This window comes from Canis aureus, chromosome 25, assembly GCF_053574225.1.
Source record: "Canis aureus isolate CA01 chromosome 25, VMU_Caureus_v.1.0, whole genome shotgun sequence".
In the NCBI taxonomy this organism is placed as follows: Eukaryota; Metazoa; Chordata; class Mammalia; order Carnivora; family Canidae; genus Canis; species Canis aureus.
The window spans coordinates 5,477,373-5,502,101 of record NC_135635.1 but is presented as its reverse complement, the minus strand read 5'-3'; the positions used below and the strand labels follow the sequence as shown (position 1 = coordinate 5,502,101).

General features: G+C 47.7%; 1 protein-coding gene across 3 annotated transcripts; it reads right to left on the bottom strand.

The window, feature by feature from the left end:
- Positions 1–602: 602 nt before the first annotated feature.
- Positions 603–13,213, bottom strand: LMBR1L (limb development membrane protein 1 like). 3 transcript variants are annotated; one of them, XM_077870191.1, is made up of 17 exons: positions 12,836–13,210; positions 9,722–9,806; positions 8,609–8,642; positions 7,449–7,588; positions 7,154–7,257; positions 6,162–6,288; positions 5,321–5,389; positions 5,117–5,181; positions 4,716–4,788; positions 4,541–4,624; positions 4,369–4,445; positions 3,519–3,596; positions 3,300–3,373; positions 2,973–3,063; positions 2,806–2,872; positions 1,398–1,559; positions 603–1,200 (listed from the first exon to the last, which is right to left on the bottom strand). In XM_077870191.1, the coding sequence occupies exons 1-17, from the start codon at positions 12,905–12,907 to the stop codon at positions 1,133–1,135; spliced, it is 1,470 nt and encodes a 489-aa protein (XP_077726317.1). In that variant the 5' UTR covers positions 12,908–13,210; the 3' UTR covers positions 603–1,132. The 3 variants fall into 3 exon arrangements, with proteins under 3 accessions (XP_077726317.1, XP_077726318.1, XP_077726319.1); XM_077870192.1 differs by lacking the exons at positions 603–1,200; positions 1,398–1,559 and adding an exon at positions 1,573–1,728 and having other exon boundaries at positions 12,836–13,213; XM_077870193.1 differs by lacking the exons at positions 603–1,200; positions 1,398–1,559 and adding an exon at positions 1,744–1,910 and having other exon boundaries at positions 12,836–13,213.
- Between the last annotated feature and the right edge of the window lie 11,516 nt (positions 13,214–24,729).

Sequence of the window (24,729 nt, the reverse complement as noted above, 5' to 3'; positions counted from 1 at the left end):
AGTGGTCCTTCCTTAAGATAGGTGCCATTTGCAAGAAAATAGTCCTAGTAACCATATGTAAGACCATGAGGTGAATGGTGGCCCCTTGAAATTGCACAGTGCACAATCTGTGTCACCTGGAGCAGACTTTGTCCCCACCTCCCCCACACACAGAGGGGGGCTTGCCTAGTGTTCTAGGCACTGATAGCCTCTGGGAAGACAGTTACCTTCTTCTCTGCAAACCACAAACCCTTGCCAGTCAGTCTTCTTTCATTTTACATGCAAGCCACGTCAGGGAGGACAGGGCTGAGGATGTTGTGTGCATAGAGGGGGAAGTTATCCTACTCCTACACCCATGCCCACCTACTCCCAATAACCAAGGCACAAAAACAAGGCAGGAGTATAAGGAAGAATCAGGGGACCAGTCAGCTTTAAGCAAGGCTAAGGGAGGAGGAGCTTTTACTGTCTAATTGTATGACCTAACTAACACTAAACCCAAGTCCCTAAAAGATACTCAGAATGCAGATGGAGAAGGGAAAGGATGGTAGGTAGGATCTCTCATTTTTCTCAGTTGGTAGACTCAGAATTGGTGGGAATTGTTCAACAGACACAAAGACAGGCCCTTTAAAAAACCAAAACAAACCCTGGGATCAACTTTATTGCTCATGGTTGTGGTCGCTTCTTCCCTATGCCCTTGTCCCTCTGATGGTCCAAAGCCCCTCCAGGATAGCACAGTGCTTAGGTTCTGCTGGGCCAGAGGCAAGGGAGACAATCTGCCTCCCAAGTCTGCTCCCAGCTCAGTCTCTCCCCTGTCCCCACCCCACCCTATTGCACATCAAATCATGTAAACATGGCTACGGGCATGGCCCTGAACAGCAGTGAGGCAGATTGATGTGTAAACAGATTTGGGACCAGGAGCCAGACCCAGTCACTCAGCCCTGCCCCATACTGAGGCCCACAGTTATATCTGGAAAAGCGGGGGAGCCTGGTCCCAAACTCTGGCTCAGATTATGCAACAGTGCAGACAGCTCAGCTCCCCTCTACCACCCTCTCAGATTCCAGGTCCTGAGGTCCACCCACCCCCGGGCGCCCCTCCAGGCCTGGGCAGCAGATGGCAGTGTCCAGTTTTCTCCCTCCCACTCCCAGCTGGAAGTCACTGGTGCTGGGTCTTCCGAGATGCCCGGGGAAAACCGGAGACAGGCAACGGCAATCTGTCCAGCCCTGGAGAAGACGGAGGGCAGTCAAAAGCAGGGTACAGGTCTAGTCTTGGGGATAAGGCAACCAAGCCACAGTATGGGTATATGAGATGCCTTACAAACAAAGCAGAGAGCATACCATCCCTCCTGCCTGGATGACCATGGTTCCAGAGGGCCCCGCCTCACAGCCACCCCATTAGCCCACACCCCCACTCCTCTCACCAAAGGCCCGGATCAGCTCTGCCCGCACAGCCGCGGTAAAAGTCTTCACCAGACAGAGAGTGGTGAGGCCCGCGAAGGCTGCGTTGTAGAGGAACACGATGTAGAAATTGCCCAGCCAGTTGAAGCGTCCAAAGTCACCCAGCAGGTCAAAGTCAGTGAGCCCTGAAGTACAGAGGCCAGGGTGGGAGTGGGCTCCCCAGCTCCTTCCTGGCTGAGAGCCCAGCTTTCTGCTGCCTCCTAGTGGCCATATCTCAACACTGCAGTCGATAGGTTGGCCTCTTCCTAAGCGTTAATTATTCCTTCTTCCCAACTGTCTCAGAGGGAGTTATGGCTGTTGAAGAAAGTGTCAGCAGCGAGGCTTGCTCCACCTTCCCTTCCAGAGTTTGGCATCTTCTCCTCCAGTGTGGAGCCTAAGACTCCGACTCTAATGAGGCTGCCTGGGTTCAGATCCAAACCCCACCCCTAACTGTGATCTGCAGCAGATTCCTTAAATTTGTGCCTCAGTTTCCTTAACTATAGAGAAAATAATGGGACTGTGAGAATTAAATGAGACAACACACATCAAGTACTATATGCGTCAAGCACTATTCTAACAGTGCCTGAGCCCTTAATCATCATAATGTCATCCCAAGTCCAAGTTTTAGGGCTATCTCCCACTTAAAATAATATTCTTACCTACATACAACCTAAAGGAACTAACCAGTAGACCCACAAGCCTAGTTTTCTACTGAATCCCTGGAATTAAGTAGAATGCTATAGTGGAGACAATATGAAGTAAAGAACCAAACAGAACTGATGCGAATACTAAATCATTTAGGATATATGGTTGCTGATGTGGTGGAGGGGTGATGATCTCTGCAACTCCCATACTACCCTTGGGGGGAACTATTACACTTTTGCATGCTTTTAGCAGGCAATTCTAGATGAGAGCTCTAACGATGGGAGAAGGACAGAGTGTATTATTTGATGTCCCAATGTGTGGAAAAAGCACTGGACTGGTGTTTAAGAGACAAGGTGTTCTAGTCTAACTTGGCCTTGCTTCAAGCTAGTTATATAACTACGTAAATCAATTAGCTTCTTTGCTTCTTGTCTTTATAAAATGAGAATATGTATTAGAGGATCCAGCCCATTGGAAGATTTGGGGGAATGTGGTGCTTCTCCACCAAAAAATGGAAGTAAATAGGGAAGCCGTGGGATGTAGCTAATGGAAAAGTGTGAGCTTTGAAGTAACACTATTTTGAAGCTCAGCACAGGCATTTTACAGAGCCTGAATTTCTCCATCTGTATAATGGGGGTAATACCTCCTTGTAGGTTTGCTGTGGGAATTAGAGCACATATATAAAGTATATGCTTAGCACCAGTAGGTACTCAGAAAAAGCCAATTCCCTTACCTCCTTTTGCTACTTACCCAGGGTTCGAGAAAAGACCGGAAGTGCTGAGCTTAGGACCAGGAGACAGACACAGTTCCCAATTATCTAGGTGGAAGTAAGGAAAGGAAAGGTGAGGGTAGCAAAGCTACCAGCACCTAGAGCCCATGCATGCCCCCAGAGGCTTCCTCTATTCCTGCCCAGCTACCTGTGTCATAGCTGTGTCATGCCATCTGGGCCGCAGGCTCCGGAAGAATGGAGAGCTGTAGAATCCCACAACTGAGGATATCATCAGGTAACTGCCACTGGGTTAAGGAAGAACTGGCTAGCCCCCAAGGAAGGATTAATGCCTCATCTCAAAGGGAATGGACCTCTCCCTTGACCCTCCTTTCAAATAAAGTAATTTCCTTCTTTCTGAATCCTAGGTTGGTGAAGTCTTGCCCCCTTCCCCATCGTCCCCACCACAGTCCCAGGAGACAGGGTCAGCGAACTGGTGGGTGTCCAGTGAGGCAATGGTGAGTGTCCAGAAGGATACAAGATGAGTACAACCTGAATGACGGCACCAAAGGAACCCAGCTTGGAGAAGGAGACTTGGCCCAGGGAGGCATCCTGAGAGAAAGAGTAGTGTCGCTCTGGAGTACTCCCTACCAGGAGCACCACCCAGCACCCACACCCAGACTTCCCTCTGGCCTCGGCTTCGGTCTCTCACCCCAGGCTTTCTTAAGCCCTCCCCCAAGAATACGCTGCCTGGTACCTGCATGCCCCGCGGCATGGCAGCCTCATCGATGAGCAGCTCCAGGATGTGGATGGCCACAATGAGCACAGAGAGGCCCTGTGTGAAGCAAGATCATGGACTCCCATTCCTGCCCCAGCCCACAGTTGTATTTGGAGTTGAATGTTAAGAACAGATACTCTGGTCCAACATTTTCAGTTTTCCATTAGCTGTGTGGGACCTGTTCAAGGCCACTGCTAGCAACAGAGCACCTTTGAGGGTACGATAAAACACACCCTTTCAGGGTGGAAGGACTGTAAAAAATTCGACTAGAAAAATGTGCCTTGGGGTGCCTGGGTGGATCAGTGGTTGAGCGTCTGCCTTTGGCTCAGGGTGTGATCCTGTGATCCCAGGGTCCCGGGACTGAGTTCCATATTGGGCTCCCCGCAGGGAGTCTGCTTCTCCTGCCTATGTCTCTGCCTTTCTCTCTGTGACTCTCATGAATAAACACATAAAATCTTAAAAAAAAAAAAAAAGAAAAAAAAATGTGCCTCTTCCCCTAGACCAATACAACTTATTTCCAAGTCTAGAGCATGGCAAGTTGCGGGGAGGGACTGATTTCAAGCCTTATTTTCACCACAGAGCAAGCCTATTAACTACTCAGCAGCCATGTATGACCTTAGGCAAACTCCTTCACTCCTCAGTTTCTTCATCTACAAAATGGGGATCGATATGCTCAGTACAGGGCAGGACACAGAGCGGGCAATCAGTGAGGGGCAACTACGGTTATTGATGATAATCGGGTCCCTGCATCTCTTCTCTCTTCCCTGAGAAGACCTAAAGCAGTCAAGAGCCTGTTATTCCTCACCCCCACCAGGAACGGAACACCTACCGTCAGTACCAGCAAGCACAACATGGCCAGGGGGTAGCCCAGGTTCCGCTGCCAGGCTGAAGCCTTCCGTCGTTTCTCTGTACGGGAATGGAAGCTGTTAGCAAGGACCTAGAATGAAGGGCTACTCTCCTTGGGGAAACACAGATATCCCATTCCCTACCAACCTACATACCCAGCAGGACTCTCTGTGTCTGCAGAGCCAGGACCTGTCTGTGCAGCAGTTCCATATCCAAATGCAGCCAGCAAGAGGTGGGATCTGAGGGCAGAGAAGATGGTGCTGCCTCTCAGTCCTGTGGCCCCTGCCCAAGCCACACCCACCATCCCAGCTGAGGAGAACCATGACTTACTGCAAATCCTGCGGGTTAAAGCTGCCTCCTCAAAGGCTGAGCAATACAACTGCTCCTCCAGGTCTTCTAGCAACTGGGACAGGGGAAAGGGAAGGACTGACTGTCAGAGGCTCCCTGATCCCAAGGGCCCCAGGAGACCCCTGCTCATCCCAGTCTCCAGTCTCATTCTTTCCCCCAACTCTCATTCACCACCCTGTGGCCAGAAGCTTTGTCTAGTCCCTCCCAATTGCCCTTTGTTCTGCCTTGCATGTCTGGTGACCAGCTCCAAATGATGAGGTTGAAGGATACAGGAGCCAACAAAGGCTGTGGCTTTTTGCAAGGCGTGTGCTGCACAACTATAGGGTTGCTTCACTGTTTGGCTCCAGCTTTGCAGAAGTCAAAGGGCAAGGAGCACTACGTACCCGAGGCTTGACCAGTAGCTTCCCGGTGACTGAGAACATGCGGGCCAGACCTAGTGGAGTACACACTGTAGGGACAGGAGCCAGTTACCTGCCAGCCCTTTTCTCTACCACTTCCCCTACCCGTCCTTCCATCCTCTCTCCTTCCACCCTGGTTACTTTGATCCACAGACCTCACCCATTCCCTCCAAGACCCTCAACACTCACCCAGGAGCAGCAGGACCCCAAGAAAGGAGATACAGGAGTAGAGGTAGGGGAGGTAGTACTCCCAGAAATCTAAGGGTAAAAAAGACGTATGTCAGCTGGTCTTTCATCTAGCTTCCCGGGGGTTGATGGGCCTCAGAGACTAGCAAGGACACCACACATAAGCCTACAGGGCTTAGGCAAGTAATGCAAATAAGGAAAGCTGGCCCAGTGTCAGCAGAAGAGGGAGCAGTGGGGGCTACAGCAAACTGGAGGCCCTATGCCGTATCTAAAGAACACAACTGCTCGGGTGCTTGGGTGGCCCAGTTGGTTAAGTGTCTGCCTTCAGCTCAGGTCATGATCCTGGAGGCCTGGGATCGAGGACCACATTGGGCTACCTATTCAGCGGGGAGCCTGCTTGTCCCTCTCCTTTTGCTCCTCCCTCCAGGCTCATGCTCTTTCTCTCGTTCTCTCTCTCAAGTAAATAAACAAAATCTTTAAAAAATAAAATGGAAAAAAAAAAAGAATACAACTGTTATTAGGCCTAGTCCCTGCAATCTGATGTGGTTGGATCCTCAATCTTGTCAGGCAAAGCGACAAATCTGGATATTAATGTGACATCTCTCAACTTTTGCATGTCAGCAACTGACTCATTTATATTTTTAATCATTGCATGGGCCCAATGGATCATTTCTGCAAGTTGGACTTGGCTTGACATCCATCAGTTTGAAATTTCAGTCTAAGAAACATGGTCCCAATCTTCTCCACCTTAGAGGGATACAGTTGTTCCATGCAGGAGAATATCAGCCAACTGCAGAGCCATTCAGCCTGGGTGGAGGGGGAGGGAGGAAGCTGGCCTTCTCACCATAGAGTGACTCCCGGCTGGCCTTGTTGTTGTCCACAATGGCTGATGCCACCCATACCATGCCCAGCACCAGCAGGGTGAGCAGCATCAACATCACCACCGTCTCATAGACCCGGCCCAGGACACCCTATAGGAGGAGGCAACAGGAAAGGGGCAGGATCAACATCAGGGGAAGGAAGGAGACATGGGATGGCAGCCTGGCTGGGAAAGCAGAAAGGACTGGATTCAGGAGACAGGGAAGGGCGTCTCCCTCTTATTCCGCTAAATCACCCTGTCCTCCCACCCTACATCTAGGGCCATTTCTTATACCATACCAATAGTTTTCATTTGCAAATCCCCTCCCCAGTTCCCTTCCTCATCCTGCCCTGCCATGGGAGGCTGGTCCCCAAGGGCTTCATCACACAAGTTCTTTGCCCTCTGGTTTGGTTTGCCCAATGGGAAGGACAGGCAAGAGGGTGGAAGGCAGGAAGAGAGAGGGATCAAGGTATTTCCTCAGTTTCCTTCAACCTTTGGCACTATGGTTTTAGCAGTAGCTGTGAAGCACCTCCCAGCTTCAACTACCAATGGGTTCCAGAAACTATTTCTTCCTTTTGCTCCCACAGGCCTAGGGGTGGTAATGACTTCCTGCTGACAGTAGCACCTCAAATTCTTTGTTGATCCTCTTAACTCTGACTAAACCTCTGCAAATAGTCTTTGTTAAAATCTTTCCAGTGGGGCACCTGGATGGCTCAGTCAGTTAAGCAGCCAACTGGATTTCGGCTCAGGTCATGACCTCAGTGTTGTGAGACTAAGCCCCATGTTGGGCTGTGTGTGGGCATGGAGGCTGCTTAAGATTGTCTCTCTCCCTCTGCCCTTCCCTTCTCCAAAAAAAATTAAATTAAATTAAAATTAAATAAATAAAAACACAATAAAGTAAAATGAAATCTCTTCAGTTGAACCACCTGAGTGGAATTCTGTTTCCTGCCTAGATGATTGATATATCCCCCACTCACCTTTCTGGAGCCAGCAAAGCCCTCGGACTCAGTGAAGAAGTATGCAAAGGGCATGAGGAAGATGAGGGACAGGTTGGAGAAGAGAAACACAAGGTTCCAGAGGCCTAGAGCAAAAAAGGAAAAGCAGAGGTGATTGGCGGGAGGCGGGGAACAACCTACTAGGGACTGACCATGTGGTGGCAGAGAGGGGGCAAGGATGGGGTGATACACAACTAATTAGCCGAGGCTGTCTATGTCTGCATGAACCTAGTCTATTCCCTCTCACCACCCCAGGTTGGAACCAGAAGCCACATACCATGGATGAGAGAGCCATTGAGCCACTGGATATAGTAGTTCCGGGGCAGTGAGAGCAGCACCTCGTTGCTGATAATGGAGAAGGGCAGGAGCAGGACAGCACCCAGGGCGACAGCCAGGGTAAAGGTACAGAGCTCAAGCCTGGGCAGAGAGAATGGGTAGTACCCTTGCTTAGACACTCACTTCCCTTGGCCCAAGAAGCCCTCCTCATCCCCCTGGGCACCGATGGCTTCTCCTAGAACTACTTGTAGCAGTGACAGACCCATGGGAGGAGCCATCCAGCCAGGGCTCTACCCATTGTCCCCTAAACTCCCCCTCCAGGGAAGCCTTGGCACAAGGGATGGACACACCTTAGGCATTCATGTCATAGGCCGTGACACTTGCCCAGACTATCCCCAGGAATGTGGTCCTCCTACACATGCCTGCCAGGTATATCAGGCATGCCAAGCTAAGGGACTTGTCTTCTCTGCTCAGAGATATGGATTTCTGAGCTTGCCTTCTCTAGCCCAAATAAGAGGAAAGTCACCCCATATAGCTAGGCCCTGCATGAAGGCACTAGGCAAAGGGGGAGAAGAAGGACCTGAAACCCAGCTTCATAGCTGAGGCCTGTGTCCAGAGCTGCCTCAGGTGAAAAGAAGAGACATTTTTAGCTAGTTGGTCCACCAAGGGGGGTAAGTTTGCCTTCTTTTAATCTGTTGATCAGAGGGGCCATCTCTATATTTTCCCTATATGTGCTAATGCATAATAACAGCCTGGAGCAAAGCCTTCTCTCAAAACCAAGCACACCCTGCCCTTAAGGGTTCCACTTTCCACATCCCCTGCTCTATTCCATCGGTCTACATTGCTGCCCCACTCCTTCCCTGATGGCCACTGGGAGGTGAAGCCAAGCTGGAATCATTTCCGGTGACTCAGGCCCCAGCTCACACACAGTTCCTGGCCAAGAGGCTCCCAGAAACTCCTGGCCTAACCAGGGATACAGGAACAACAACTTTTCCAAGCGTCCCCAGAGTGAAGTGAAGCCGGAACAAGCCAGAAATGGGGTGGAAGCAGAAACCCTCTCTTCACTGCATGACACTCCGCTCTCCCCTGAGCTCTAGGAGTCTCACTAGATCCCAGCTTCTAAAGGGTTCTAGTGCCAGGAGCTGGGACGGCAACACTTACGCAATCTTGTTGACTGTAGCATCTTCATCATCCACTACGAGAGAGAGGCACGGGGAAGAGGCAAGAGATCAGTGGGCAGCTCTGGGAGCCATCTGTGCTGCAGTGTGCCCTACTTCCCCTTCCTTGCCCCGTGAAAGAAGGGCCTAGGCCACAGAGGCAGAGCTGGAAAGGAGGCCCTGGGAGAGTTAAATGCTATGAGTCCCAAACCTATTCTCTGGCTGAGGTGGCAGCTTAAAGATCTGTGGTCCCAGGTGGAAAGAGTACGAGCCAGAAATTCTCTTACTTCCCCCCTCCCCACGATCTCTCTCATTGCAGGTTCCTCTTTGCAAGCTGAAAATATAAAAAAAAACAGCTGGTCTGGGAGGTTGGTTACATCAGTGGCTGGGTGCAGCAAAGGGAAATGAAGCAAGGGGGTGGGGTGGTGAGGAGACTCACAGAGAAAGTCCTTGGGAGAATTATACCCCTTCTTGGGTTCATGAAGCCTTCTGGAGGGGAGTAAAGACTAGGACCAGGACAGGATGATCTGGACAGGCTGGGGCTAGGAATTGGGGGAAATGTGTCCCCCCAAATCACACAATGCCTACAGGTAGGAAAGTTCCAATCTGAGGACACTTAGGTCTTTATAAAGAGAAAGGCCACCATCACCCGGTCCTGGGGGGCCCAGTGGTCAGGCAAGTCTTCTGTTCCTCTGCTCCTAGGTCAGGTCGGTGTGAGTGTCCTTGTTGAGGAGAGGACAGAGCTTGTGCCCATGGTAACATTCACCCTGTAGCTGTCCATTTTAGATTCACAGAGGGCTTTCACATGAACCATCTCCTTTGGTCCACACAATGTCAACGAACTGGTTAGAACCCTTAGGCCCATTTTCCAGAGGATGGAACTGAGGCTCAGGAAAGTTATATGACTTTCCCAGTGGTTTTATTAGTTGCAGACCCTTCTGTCTAGGCTTTCCACTATACCACCTGCCCCTGCCTGTGGAAAAAGGGAAGCAGAAGAGGCAAAGACTCCAGTTTTTCCTTTCCCAGCAGGCGCCAAGGGCCCACTCCCCTGAGGCTGGCCCCATGGCAACAGGAACACTGGCAGAGGGCAGGGAAAAGGGAGGGAAGTCACAGGTACCTGTGGTGAACTCAGCAGGCTTCTTGAAGTGCGTCAGGGCAATGTGGCAGAGGATGTAGAGTGTCGCAAACAGAAGTGTTGAGATCTGTGGCAGAGTGTGAGCTAGGATGAGAAGCTCTAATAACCAGCACATTCCACAGCCCCAGTGGCCTCTCTATTAATTCTATGGGGTCACTGTCCCAAAACAAGGCTCCATACTTCCAGGAGTTCCATGTTTTTCCCCAGGATTTTCTTCTAGTCAGGGCCTCAAGGGCCCCTTAAGAAGGACCAGACAGCATTATGTCTAGCCCTATGAAGGTTTTTCTGGGAGAAAATAGCTTCAGCTGAACCCTGATTGGTAAAGAGGCCGAGAAAACTAGAGACACATATGCACACATACCTGAAACAGGCCATAGAACCAAAGGGACTTTACTCCTAGTGTTATTGAAAAGGGAAGCAGGTTCCAGGAAGAAGGGGATGTTTACATTGTCCTGACACTCGTCTCCTCCGTTCCCCCCTTGCCCCTGCTGCCACTTTGACCCAAGCTCCAGGAGAGAATAAGTAGGAATCATGTTCTTAGACTAAGTCAGAATGTCTACTCTGTGTTTATTCAGGGACCTGAAAGATCAGGTCTGTTCTTGGCCAAAGCAGAGTCTCATTTAATCCCCTGCCCTGAGAGTAGACCTTAGTTGGGGCCCAACATCTAAAATCCACAATGCTGGGATCCCTGGGTGGCTCAGCAGTTTAGCGCCTGCCTTCGGCCCAGGGAGTGATCCTGGAGTCCCAGGATCGAGTCCCACGTCGGGCTCCCTGCATGGAGCCTGCTTCTCCCTCTGCCTGTGTCTCTGCCTCTCTCGGTGTCTCTCATGAATAAATAAATAAAATCCACAACGTTTCTAGAGCCACATCAGCCTCTTTAAAGGCTACCAACTCCTTGTCCCTATTCAAGCTACTTCCAACTCCAGAGTCAGGCTGTCCCATGCCCTCTGGGCAACTAGCCCTCCACTCCATAGTTGTGGCAGGACTTGGCCAAGTTACTCTGCATATGTATGTATCCCTACGCTACCCCAAGTAAGCTGCTGTTGCCCAAGAGAGGAGGCACTGGTGGGCCTGGCTCTACAATCAGAGCCAGAGGTTCTTGAGGAGATGCTATTGCATTTATTATTATTATTTTTTAATTTTTTATTTATTTATGATAGTCACACAGAGAGAGAGAGGCAGAGACATAGGCAGAGGGAGAAGCAGGCTCTATGCACCGGGAGCCCGACGTGGGATTCGATCCCGGGTCTCCAGGATCACACCCTAGGCCAAAGGCAGGCGCTAAACCACTGCGCCACCCAGGGTTCCCGCATTTATTATTTTTTTAAATTATTTAAGTAATCTCTACACCCAACGTGGGGCTCAAACTCACAACTACGAGATTAAAGAGTTGTACACTCTTCCGACTGAGCCAGCCAGACACCCCAAGATGTTATTGCATTTAAATAAGTAAGCCAAGAGAGCAGGATCAGTCTCATGGGTCCTCCAGTCCCCAAAAGAAGCTGATCCCACAGGCAATCTGCACACAGTTATCTACACATGGAAGGAAGAAGTCAAAGAGACCCAAGAAGAGTGATGGGTCCAGAACAAAGTTTTAGCTTTTAACACTAGGGAAACCGAGTAGAATGAGTTACTCAGATTGTACTGAAGATTTCTAATTGCCTAGTGCTCCCTCTGTCCTTGGGATTGCGTAATAGCCAGGAAGGTGGGAGGGCTCAAAAGGTCAGGCTGGAGTTCCACGCAGTTCCAGCAGAGGCTAGGTCATTCTCTAGAGCCAGGTGGGGGAGGCAGCAGAAGGCTTCAGGCTGCCCTTGGCGGGCACTGGTGTCCTCAGCTAATAGGAGTAAGAGTGGGGGAGACATCTAGGAGGCTGCTTCTCTGTCCAAGGTCTCATCCCTCCCTGTTCTCTAGGAATGTGGGCTCTGTCCCTACACTGTCTCAAGGCCTGGGCGTGTTCTCCACAACACACCCAGCCTCACCATGTGGGACTATCCACTAAGAATCACACAAGGAAAGTTGGTCTGGAGTTCCACACGTGGACTGATACAGTCCCTGCTTTTCAGTCCTCACACAGAAGAGCAGACCTAGTTATGTCATGGCTCACTTTATCCCTCCCTCCGGCCTGGAAGCGGCCCAGGGCAGACTGAGAAAAACAAAGGATGACTCCATCAGTGGGTCCCCCTCCTCATTAATACTTCTATTCTTTCAAACCTTTCCTTTTTTTGCCTTTTTTAGCATTTGGGGGGTGAGGGCTACTCTGGGGAGGGGGGGGAACTCCGAGGAAAGACGGGGGGGGGGGGGGGGGGGATGAGAATTGAAAGCAGCCCTGAGGCAGATGCAGCTAAGTTCCCCAAGGTTCCCCAGGGGCCCAGAAGAGAGGAGTCCATCTCTGTGTGGCAGGTTCAGCTGTTGCCCTAGGAGGCAGTGAGGGCGTAAGGCACAGCCTGCTGCCTTTGGGGCACTGGGGGGGGAACCACTCACAGGGGAAATCCCTGAATGGCTGGGGAGCTAGAACCTCGGCTTGAGGGGGAGGGGGGCGGAGGGGGGGCGTCCGACAAGCACCAACGAGGGGAAAAGAAGGGGGGGCAACTTAGTTGTTCTCCATCTCTACTCAGTAGAATCCATCCCACAAGAGTCCTTTCTTCCGAAGTGGGAGGCCCACCAGCGTGCCCCGTACCTCTGGCACGCCGCCCCTACACCTCCCAGGTCTTTCCTGGCATCTCCCTTTCGTCAAACATCAGCGGAGTTTGCGGGGTCTCCCCCAACCAGACCCATCCGTCTCAGGCTCTCGGAGGACGGTCGAAATCAGCGGACTCGCGGAGCCGCGCCGCGAACCCCCCGCGAGGGGTGGGGGCCTGGGGGGGAGGGGCGGGGCGGGGCGGCGGGGCCGGGGGAGGAACGGAAACCGACCCGCGGCTTTGTTTACCGCGCAGCTGCCCAACCGATCCGGGCGCCGTCCTCCGCCGCTCGCCCCCGGCCCCCGCAGGCCCTGAGCCCCGGCCCCCCGCGCTCCGACCCGACCCCCCCCACCCGCGACCCCCGGGCTTCGGCCCCGCTCGCCCCCGTATCACCCTTGCTGCCCGGGTCCGTACTCACAATGCACTCGCGAACCCTCTCGTGGAATAGCTGCTCCCGCACGGACAGCACTTCGTAGTCAGCTGCTTCCATACTCTGCTCAGCATGACTGGGGCGGGGGTGTCTCCGGGCCCGGGGAGGACGAGCGCGGAGGAAGCCGCCGCCGCCAAGCACCCGGACCCAGCCGAGGAGCCTTTCCCCGCTGCCTGCGACGGAAACTCGGGGTAATCGGGAGCTCAGATTCAGCCGTCCGGACGCCTTAAAGGGGCAGGCACCACGCGCCTCGATTTAAAGGGCCGCGGCCCCGCGTCCTGCTCCCTCCCCTTTAAGGTCCGGTCTCAGTCAACTTCAACGCAAACACCCTGCAACAAGCTGGCTACGAGGAAGCGCAGGTGCTGGTTCTATCTACGGGAGACCAACTGACGACACGAGGGTGGGCGGGTTTCTGCCAACGAGCGGAGTTCATTGGCTCCCAGGGAGCTGCCGCTCATCGCTAGAGGGACGCTGATAGGCTCGCTCCGTGGAGGGAGGCGGGATCTCTGGGGTCTGAGGGTGCTCGCTCGCTTCAGCCCCTGCGGTTGAGAGAGGACGGTTCCTGCGTTTTCCCAGCAACTGAGATTTTAATTTGACCGTGGTTAAATGAACCATCTGGACCAGGGCAGCCAAGCAGGATGTGAGGGCACCAAGGGGGTTCTGGAAGGTACCGCTGCCCAGTAACCCAAGGCCTGTAGCAGCATTTTCTGAAAGTGTGTTTCGGGGGGGGGGGGGGGGGGGGAGGCGTGCTCCAGTGCTAGGAGTTTTCATTCAGTCACTCTTGTGGGAAGCCTAGTGTGTGGGGGAGCAAATACTGGAGAGGAGTGAATAGACAACCACAGAAATACCACTCTGACACTTTGTAAGGAAATACCCACGGGGATCATTGCTTAATGGGGCTGAGTCCAATGTTAGCTGACCACCTACTCTGTGCCCCTCACTTTATAGACTTTTATCTCCGTTTTACATCAGGACAGCCCTACAGAGGAAGGTATGATTAGCATTTTAGAGATTAGAAAGTGGGTGACAAGTTGTCACATGCCAAGGTCACACAATTAAGGAATGCTTCCTGCGACCTTGGAATATGTACTGTTTGGGAAGTTCCACCTTCCCTCCGTGGACTTGAATCCTTCCTCTAAATTGGAGAAGTAAGGGAGACTCAAAAGAAAGGCTGAGTTTTGCAAAGCTTCCCCACTGAAGAATAAGAGCCCAATTGTAAGGGCCTATGCATCCAGCTATTATCTAAGCAAGAATCAGAGGCCTGAATTAACTGCTAAATTCTGTACCCTGGTAACTTTTTCCAGGCAAGTTATTTTTGTCCCTTTTTTGTTTCCCCACTGATTTGCAACAGAACCTTGGGAAATAAAAAGCATATACTTATATATATGTATATGTATATGTACACACATATATATGTGTCTATACACACATTTGTCTTTGGTGATCGCAAGACGAGAGGAGCTAAAGGACTGATTTCCACCCCCTTAGCAACCAAGCTTGGGGTGCACAGAACTCCAGTGGGAAGAGTGGGCAGTTAACAAAGAGAAGAAGCTAATGGGCTGGGTCCTGGGATCTGCTGCTCCTTGGGAGAAAAGGAGAGCACAGGGAGGTGGCTTGGACCTATTGTGTTTTAGGCATAAACACATTGTGTTTTGTTTGGCTCACAGTGTTTTTTTTTTTTTTTAAGATTTTATTTATTCATGACAGATACAGAGAGAGAGAGAGAGGCAGGGACACAGGCAGAGGGAGAAGCAGGCTCCCCACAAGGGGCCCGACACAGGACTCGATCCTTGGTCTCCGGGATGACACCCCCAGCCGAAGGCGGTGCTAAACCGCTGGGCCACCGGGGCTGCCCGGCTCACAGTGTTTTTAACAAATCTGAACAAACATTTAAAACACAGGATACCTTAAAAATTCAGATTTCCATCTCTTAAATAGAAGATCCAGCAGAACTGGGCCATGAGGACACATGGCCCAGTAGATGGGGTAGGATGCGTTTCAATCTTCCATAGTCTCTATCACTTGGGTAAGCACTTAGACTCCACCAGTTTTCCCGTTGACATTGTCAGCTCAGGTGTCCATTTGAGGTTGTGACCTATGAGCTAACCCCTCTTACTGCTTCAACTTCATACCATCTTCACCCCAGCCTTTGGTCAGTTCCTGGTGGACCCTACCAATCTCTTTACTTCCTTAAGGCTCTGTACTTGATATTTACTCTTCCCCTCCCCCTTCCCAATTCAGTTTTGGCTGATTTCAATCTCAGGTTTAAGCTTAAATGATACCTGTTCAGAGTCTTCCCCCACTACCTTATCTAAAGCAACCAATTTTTGTATTATTTATAGCAAGTTGCCATAACTTAATATGCTTGCATCTGTTTGTCTGCCTCCTCCACATAGACTTGTAAAGGGAAAGAATCATATTTGTCTTTTTTTTTTTTTTTTTTTTAAACAAGTTCCAGGGTAGCCTGGGTGGCTCAGCAGTTTAGCACCACCTTCAGCCCGGAATGTGATCCTGGAGACCCAGGATCGAGTCTCATGTTGGGCCCCTTGTCAGGAGCCTGTTTCTCCCTCTGCCTGTATCTCTGCCTCTCTGTGTGTGTGTCTTCCATGAATAAATAAATAAAATATTTTTTAAAAAATAAGTAAATAAACTAGGCTCCACACCCAGCATGGAGCACAACACAGAGCTTAAACTCAGGACTCTAAGATTAAGACCTGAAGCTGAAATCAAGAGTTAGATGTTTAACCAATTGAGCCATGTGTATGTCTTGAATGTGGTTACTTCCTTAGCCCTTAGTCTGCTGAATAATACATGTAGACACTCAAATATTTACCAATATAGTGAGAAAAGATGGGATGCATTGCTGATAATCAGAAGAGCTGGATTCTGGTTCTAGCACTGTCATCCTGGACTTCACTTAATGGCATTTGCAAAACTGGAACACTCTTCAGGTTGCTTTTAAATCTAAAAATCCAGGGCAGCCAGGGTGGCTCAGCGATTTAGTGCTGCCTTCAGCCCAGGGCCTGATCCTGGAGACCTGGGATCAAGCCCCATGTCAGGCTCCCTGCATGGAGCTTGCTTCTCCCTCTGCCTGTGACTCTGCCTCTCCTTCTCTCTCTGTGCCTCTCAGGAATAAATAAATAAATCTTAAAAAAAAAATCAAAAAATCCAATGTTCGCAGTCTTGCATGTTACAAAGTGCTGTGACATCACCAGAGCCACAGACTATTAAATCCTATTCCTACAATAACTGGTTAGCATAGATTCTGTTCAGAGACTTGTCATCATCCAGAATGTACAGTTATGTACAACTGAAGTGAGTTTTAAAAGGCAAAATATCAATGAACATATGAACTTGGAACTGCATAATAGAATACAAGGTCAAACTCAGAACAGAGAAAAAGAATCTAGAATACTTCCTAGAGAAAGTAGTTTCAAGTCCAGGGGCAATCTGATTTATTTGCTGACAAGTCCTTGCACCCTTGTTTACAAATCCATTGGAAGCACAATGACTTTCTTTTCAATGGCTATGTTTAGAATTAAGAGATTCTCTGATTAATGAGTTACCACTCAGAAAACTATACGAAAAGACACTCCATAGTATATTTTTAAACTTTACAAATCTCACTTTGTCCAAATCCTGTCTTTTTCTTTTTTAAGATTTTATTTATTTATTCATGAAAAACCCACAGAGAGAGGGAGGCTCCCTGTGGGGGGCCCAATGTGAGATTCACCCTGGACCCTGGGATCACAACCTGAGCCAAAGGCAGATGCTCAACCACTGAGCCACCCGGGTGCCCCCATCCAAATCCTATATACCTCCAAGACTCAACACCAATAATGTCTTTTCTTCTTCCATTCTTTCCTGGGATTTCTGCCTCTCTAGTTTCAACTATATAGTTCAGTGAGCAATTAGGCATATATGTACTGTTTCATAACATTATCTTGAGCTGTTTAAATCTTTTGTTTCAGTGTACCTACATTTATATATTTTCTCCTTTCCCCTCTCCTTCAAGATTGGAAACCTGTATTTGGCTTCTAATTCATCCCTTTCCTTCCAACCTCAGTGCAGTTCTCATAGTAAACACTCAATGTTTGTAGATTTGATCTGCCTATGAGATTAGTCACCCATTCTTGGTAGGGAAGGGGCCACGTTGATTATGGAGAGTTAATTTTAACTTCTTCAAGCAACACAGGGGAACTAATCCAGATTAAGCCTTCACTAAGTACTAAACATTAATAGATACTTTGTTTATTTTTAAAGATTTTACTTAATTTGAGAGAGAGCTAGAGAGATCACAGAGGAAGAGGGAGAAGCAGACTCCCTGCTGAGCAGGGAGCCTGACTTGAGGCTCAATACCAGAACCCCAAGAATGTGACCTGAGCTGAAGGCAGATACTTAACCAACCGAGCCATGCAGGCGCCCCAACAGATACTTTACATAGATTAATTTGTTCAGTGTCAAAAGGACCCTAGAAAATAGACTTTATTTGTTTAGAGATGAGGAATCAGTTCAAAGAGATTCAGTACATTTACAAGGCCAAGGACCCTAAGAGGTGGAGCTAGGATTTGAATGTGGCCTGATTCCAAAGCCTCCCCTTTTCCTGATATTCTGCTGTTGCCTCTTAGTGGACATATCCCCCACTTCTGTATTCTCATTACGATATTGCTTAGATATTCAGTGTAATAGAAAGCAAAAAGAGAAATAAAACTTGAACTTCAATACCCTCAAAAGCCCTGGAATCCTTCCATCTGTAACTGTGAGACCACTCTTGAGCTTCCAAATGGTGGCAACTTATCGCTGAACAGCCGCTCAAGAAGAGCAAACATAAGGCATCCACTCCCCAAGGTGGCTGGGACAGGAGAGGGACAGAGAGGAGGATTAGGAAAAGCTGTCCTTCTCTTGTTAAAAATTTCAGAAACTTTCCAAATTATGGGTTATCTTCATTTTCTCTTTGCTTACCTACATGTCCTAATTTTTCTACAGAAAATACAATAGGTACAGAAGAAATCCTGCTTACTTTGACTACGTTCAGGTCATTTTATTCTCAGGACTTCCTGGGTCTTCAGAAATAATTCATCCAGCTCTGAGGGGAAAATGCTATAAGCCGTTATTTTGTGTGAATTTTGTTCCAGGTGTCCCAAATTAATGGTAGTCAAATTATACCTCAAAAAAATTCATATTTTTATATGACCCTCCAAGTGATGGTATTAGAGGTGGGGACTTTTTGAGAGGTAATTTTTTTTTGAGATTTTATTTATATATTCAAGAGAGACACAGAGAGAGAGGTAGCGACATAGGCAGAGGGAGAAGCAGGCTCCCTGTGGGAAGCCTGATATGGGACACAATCCCAGGACCCTGGGATCACGAACTGAACCAAAGGCAGACACTCGACCACTGAGCCACCCAGGTGCCCAGGTAATTATGTTTAGATAAAGTACAGCTCCCGTGATGGGATTAGTAGCCTTATAAGAAGAGTATGACTAGAGTTTTTTCTCTCTGCCATGTGAGGACATAGCAAGAAGGCAAGCCAGGAAGAGCACTCTCGCCAGACACTGATTCTGCACTTCCCAGCCTCCAGAACTGTGAAAAATAAAAATTTGTTGGTTAAGCAATCTAGTCTATGGTATTTTGTTGTAGTAGCCCAATCTAAGGTTGTAATCCTCTTCCTTTCTCTCTGATGGAAATTCTTCCTGTTCCTAAAAATGGACCAGCAACTTTAGGATTTCCCTCGTATATAGGGTGCCAGGGAAGCCAGAAAATTAGAGGTTCCTTTTAGGTAAGACCTGTCTGGGTCTGAGAACTTGTTGTTGGCAGGGGCTGGGAGAAGGGTTCTTAAGAAACCTGCTTTGAGAGATTCTGTTCCTTTGACCCTACCTATCTCTGACCTTTCCAAAAATATTTGAAAGGATAATCATAACGAAATAATGGTTTGAGATAGCAGAAAATTTTGTGAAATCCTGGACTCTGGGAATAAAGATGGATTTTAGAAATCCTCAGTTCTCCCTGTTTGCCATTTACAGCATGGATGGCATAGTAGCCCATTGTTGATCCTAGCTGATTATTAGAAAGTGAGCTGCAATGTATTTCCCCATCCTTTTCTATGCCCTCTGGGGTTTTGAGGAATGAGGCTGCTGCCATTTCTGGACAGCAGATCTCTCTCTCTCTCTCTTTTTTTTAAGATTTAATTTATTTATTCATGAGAGACACACACACACAGAGAGAGAGAGAGGCAGAGACACAGGCAGAGGGAGAAGCAGGCCCCATGCAGGGAGCCTGATGTGGGACACGATCCCAGAGCCCTAGGATCACGCCCTGAGCCAAAGGCAGGCGCTAAACTGCCAAGCCACCCAGGGATTCCCTGTGGACAGCAGATTTCATTGGGTTTCTCTTTTCTAATCTAAACATCCTCTGTTCTCTGAGTTCCTCTACCTAAGACTCTATAGCATTCTACTTACCCTTTGGAGGGCACTCTCTTGCCTGTCTGTATCCTCTTTGAGGTGCCCAGAACTGGATAAACAGTTTGCATAGCAGGGCAACCAGTGAAGAGAATGGTGGGAATGCTCAGCTCCTTAGCTTCGCATACTGATGTATAGATGGAATGTCTAAGGTGACACCTGCCTGTTCTGACAGCTGGGTCACACTTTGGCCCTTGGCACACATTCATTTGGTCAGTGTGAGCCAGCAGAAGTTCCTGCATGCTGGTATCATAAGACACTTGAGCTAGGCCAGAGAGAGGTTGAGACATCTTATTTATGAAGAATCCTTAGGATAGATATTATTTATGAAGAATGTTTAGAACAACTCTCACTTCCACCTTCATTTGATACCACTGTCTACCCTGCGGTGTCTTGCTGAGGCATCTTAGATCTTTGGGCCTGGGAAAAGGGGGAAAAATGGGAAGCTAGTGGAGGGGCAGTCATCTCTAGCTTTCAGAGTTAAAAAGTTTGAATCTTTGTTCTTGCCGCAAATTAATTCTTGGAATATTTATTGAGTGGCAGTCATGCACTAAGCACCAAGCTAGGTACTGACAATACAATGGTAAGCACGATAGACTTATAGTAAAGCCTAGAAAATTTGATAGGGGGAAATACATTAATTAATCATACAAATAAGTATATAATTCCAAAATATGATCAATGCTTTGAGAAAAGTAGAAAGTTCTATGCAAATATTTAATGGGGAATCTGACCTAGTCTCACCTAATCTTTAAGTCCTTGAACAGGTAACACTTCAGTTTCTGTCATCAAAGGAAGAGTTAAGTGGGCAAAGAAGGCGGGGGCAAGTTATGGTTGGAAAAGATGATATAGGTGGAGGGAAGAGTGAAGGCCTCAGGGAGGAATGAGTTGATGAGCTTGATTCCATCACAGTTAGACACAGTAACATACAGCAAGCTGTTATTTGGGAGATGGGTTGGTCGGTTGAGGGATGGGTGGGGAAGGGCATTTATTTTGGTATATGGGCCAAATGGCAGAGAGGAAGTAATTGGGCCTCACAACACAACGTTATCAGTATCTACATGATAATTTCCACATCATCATGTGGCTATTGACTTTGTGTCAATAATGAGTTCAGGCTGATCTGGCAATCTCACTACATGTTGACCCCAAGACTATGTTTTTGTACCCATCCCACCCTGGGGAGTACCCTAGAGGCAGGAGCTGAAGTTAAGAGCTTGGGTAGGGGAGTTCCTAAATCCTGTGACTGCCTGGTTCATAATGGCCTCGCATGAGGCCGGCTGCCTCTAGGAACGGACAGAACAAAAAATGACACGCCAGAGATGCCAAGTCAGTCACTTCCTGTTTGTTATATATCTTTTAGGCTCAGCTCCAAGGTGGCAGGGCAGAGTTCACAAATCTGAGCTCAGCTCTCCTGGGCAGAGAACTCGTTGTCAGTGGTGCCATCTGCAGGGCATTATGGAATTTGCCAGGAATTGGATGGGACTGGGAGGGGAAAATACCATCTCTCTTCTCTCTCATTCAAGCCTGTTAATCTGAGCATGTACATAGTCCTCCACGGACTGAAAGACTCCTATTCCTTCTGAGCTTTTGGCAGGCAATATTTTAGGCTCCTGGTCCTACAAGGCAGGACACAGAGCTGTAGTATCACTTCCCTTCTTCCCTGCCAATTAAATATATCATTTAGGGGCGCCCAGGTGGCTCAGTCGGTTAAGCGTCAGCCTTTGGCTCAGGTCATGATCCTGAATTCCGGGATCAAGTCCCTGATCGAGTCCCCGATAGAGTCCCACATCAGGCTCCCCATTGAACCAGGGAATCTGCTTTTCCCTCTGCCCCTCCCCCTGCTCCAGCACTCTCTGTCTCAAATAAAATCTTTTAAAAATCTGTCATTTTTAAAATAAGAGGCACTGGGCTTCTCTCATTTTAAGGTCAGCTCAAGGAGGGTAAGAGTGATACATTGTAAAGGCATTTAAGCATCCTGGTGTTAGAAAAAAAGCTGGGTTGGTGTAAATTGAAAGTCTTGATGTACTAAGATTAGTTACTGTTATCATCATCATCATCATCGTTGCCGTCTCTAAGTAAATCCTTCTTGGGTTTTACTTATTTCTATTTCTTTTCTAAATAAATGGCTCATTTTCTCTTGGCAATGGCTTTGATGTCTCACTGAGTAGAGCTGTCAAGTCCTAGGGTGTCCTGCCCCTCATTTCCTAAGCTTAGATGCACATCTCTAAGCTTCAAGTCCTTCCATAGTTGACTGCCCTATTCACCACCCTCTTCCAAGAAAGGCAGAATGGGAATCTGTAGTGCAAAAGGGAAAATAGGCCTAGGGGGTTAAGAGAGCCTGACTAATGACAGAATAAAAAGTGTCTCAATCTGTTTCCTAGACTTTTCTACCCTGAAATTCAACTCAGAAGGTGCTTAAAGAGACTAGGCTTGAAAAGACAGTGAATGTTTTATAAAACCCTTGGGTTTAATGTTTATATTGAATAGAATAATAAATAATCTGTCCTAAGAGGGAAATAATCTTTATTTTTACTTCCATTAGATCAGTCTGTGGGTTATAATCGTTACCAGGAATTGTGTTTGGTGCCAGGGCAGAAAAATAATCAGACCCCAGTACCCCCCAAAGGAATGCTTGATGGCATTTCCTGGCTGCCCTGGCATTTCATTATAGGCAGCCCCCCGCCCCGCAGCTTAGTCCCACGCTTGGTATTTAGTAATTACTAATCATCATGTTGCATAAAAGATGATTGGGAGCAGAGAGACAGAGGGAATACTGAATTCAAGCAGCCAGTTGGATCAATAACCAAATAATTAGAATATAAAGAGGATTGGATACTTCAGGAAGAGGATAGGAGGTGTCTATTCTAATGGCTAGCTTAAATTAAGACAAATGCTAAAATTTGAACTGTAGAAAATCGAAAACCTTCCTAAACTACAGATTTCTTGTATTTTTTTTTTTTTTAAGATTTTAAGTAATCTCTATACCCAACATGGGGCTCAAACTCACAACCCTGAGATCAAGAGTCACATGCTCCTCTGAGCCAGCCAGGCATCCAGGTTTCCTCCTTTTTAAAAAATGAAATACATCAAACATACTGGGGGAAAAAAGGATAATATAACCGATATTGTTCTATCCTATGGAAACATTAAACCTTAGGGGTTTGTACATAACTCCGACTGATTCTTGCTTCCTGTTAGTGTGTAGTTTTCTCCTAGATTAAACAGGACTGACATGTAACAAATGGGATACTGTAGAAATGAGAGAGTATGACTTGCAAGGTCAAGTCATAACGCAACAGTTTCCAACTTGCCCTCTCTTGGATCACTTACTCTGGGGGAAGCCTGCCCCCATGTTCTGAAGATGCTCAAGTACACTACTGGAGAGAGGTCCATGTGTGAACTAAGGCCACCTGCCAACAACCAGCACTAACTTGCAAGGCAGGTGGGTGAATCACCTTGGAAGTGAATCCTCCAGTCCCAATGAAGCACTCAGGGAACCGTAGCCTCTGTCAACATCTTGACTGAAAACTTATGAGAAATTCTGAAACAAAAAAAAAGAAAGAAAGAAGAAAGAAAAGAAATCCTGAAACAGAACTAGCCAGCTAAAAAAGAAAGAAGAAAGAAAGAAAGAAAGAAAGAAAAAAGAAAGAAAGAAAGAAAAGAAAGAAATCCTGAAACAGAACTAGCCAGCTAAACCACTCCTGAATTTCTGACCCTCAGAAAATGCATGAGGTAATACACATCTATTGTCTTCAACCACAGAGTCTTGGGGACAATTTGTTATGATGGCAATAGGTAATAAATTTGCAAACAACTATGTTCCTAGCATCAGCTTGTCATCTCAATGTTTTACTAGATTTTTAATTTTCTTAGAAATACAACCCCACAAAAAAAAATACAACCCCACCCCAACACACACACACACACACAGCCCCCCCCCCCCCAAAAAAAATATCAGATGCAGTTGAAATGCTGGCTTCTTTATCTTGTCTCTGCCTTTTATGCCTCAGAACTCTGAAAAAGTATCATGGCACACTGTACACTGAATATGTACGTTCCTTATTTTAGGTCATCCAGGACAACTCCCTGAAAACCAAGCTTTTTGGATTACTTTGCTATTTCTGGGGCTCTAGCCTAGCTACCTTTCTCCCTTGTTTTGCAGAAGACATTGCAAAACAAGGGACACTTCGGAGGGTCTTCAGACATCTCTCAAGATCGACTTCCTTTGAGTTCAGCATTAACTCAAAACCTTCAACCCCCATTTCGTCACCATTTCAAAGGGTTCCCCATAGTACTTTACAGCCCTGGCATCTGCCTTCCCCTGGGACGTGTGGTGGCTGCATTTGTGTTTTGTTGTGCTCGGCCTGCAGTGCTACCCAACAGAGCTTTCTCTGAAATACCTAGGAAAATCATTTTTCAGGAGCTGAAAACTATTCTGTAAATTTTTAGGGGGAAAAAAACCTGGGAAACTTTGGTACTCTTTTTAAACCTAGGATCAACATCCTCAGCAGACCTTAATAGTCCCTATACTTTCTGAATTTCAAATGTGCATTTTTTTAAGGTTAAACTTTCTATTTGCATCCTGTCTGCCCATCTCCTAATCCTTTAGATGTAGCCAAACTAAAACACTTGGAAGAAGGTAAACTATGCCAGGTGCCCTAAATTGTATTTTTACCCTAAACTACAAATGTTGCCACTTTACCCTGTCAAGCAGCGCTTTTCCACATTCATGTCCTATCTTTTTAAACCCACAGCTTATTTGGTTTTCTCCTCTTAGGATTTTTTAAGATTTTGAGAGAGCAGAGGGAAGAAGTAGACTCCCGGTTGAGCAGGGAGCCTGCAGAGGGGTTTCTCCCTGTAGACTAGGACCATGACCTGGGCTAAAGGCAGAGATTTAACCGAGCCACCCAGGAACCCCTCCTACTAGAATTTTTGTTCATTAGCAGGAATTACAACCCCACAACCTCATCATGCTCAAATGTTCCTCTAGCCATTTTTCTGTAATAGGGTTATTTTTAAACTTAAGTACGTTGGTAGGTTAGGAAACTCCCTTAAAACAGGAGTCATGAAAAAAAAAAATACAAAACAGGAGTCATGGACTTGTAGGACATTTAAAACTTTTTATACCTAAGTCATCATTAATTAACCCGTCATTTCAAAGGCTAGTTTAGCTCTGGACTAACAGGACTTTTAAAATACATTTTCTAAGGCCTTTATGAGCTAGAGGCTAACACTGGTTGAGGTGATCAGTTTGAGAATACAGCTTTTATTTTCCAGTTCAGTGTGCTCCCTTTTCTTCCCAGAGGTGGCTACACAGAAAACCAGGATCCTTGGCATTATCACCATATCTTCCAGATGTAGATGAGTGGTAGTACATCTTGAATTGGAGAAAGTAATTTAGAAAAAAAGCAGACGTTCAAC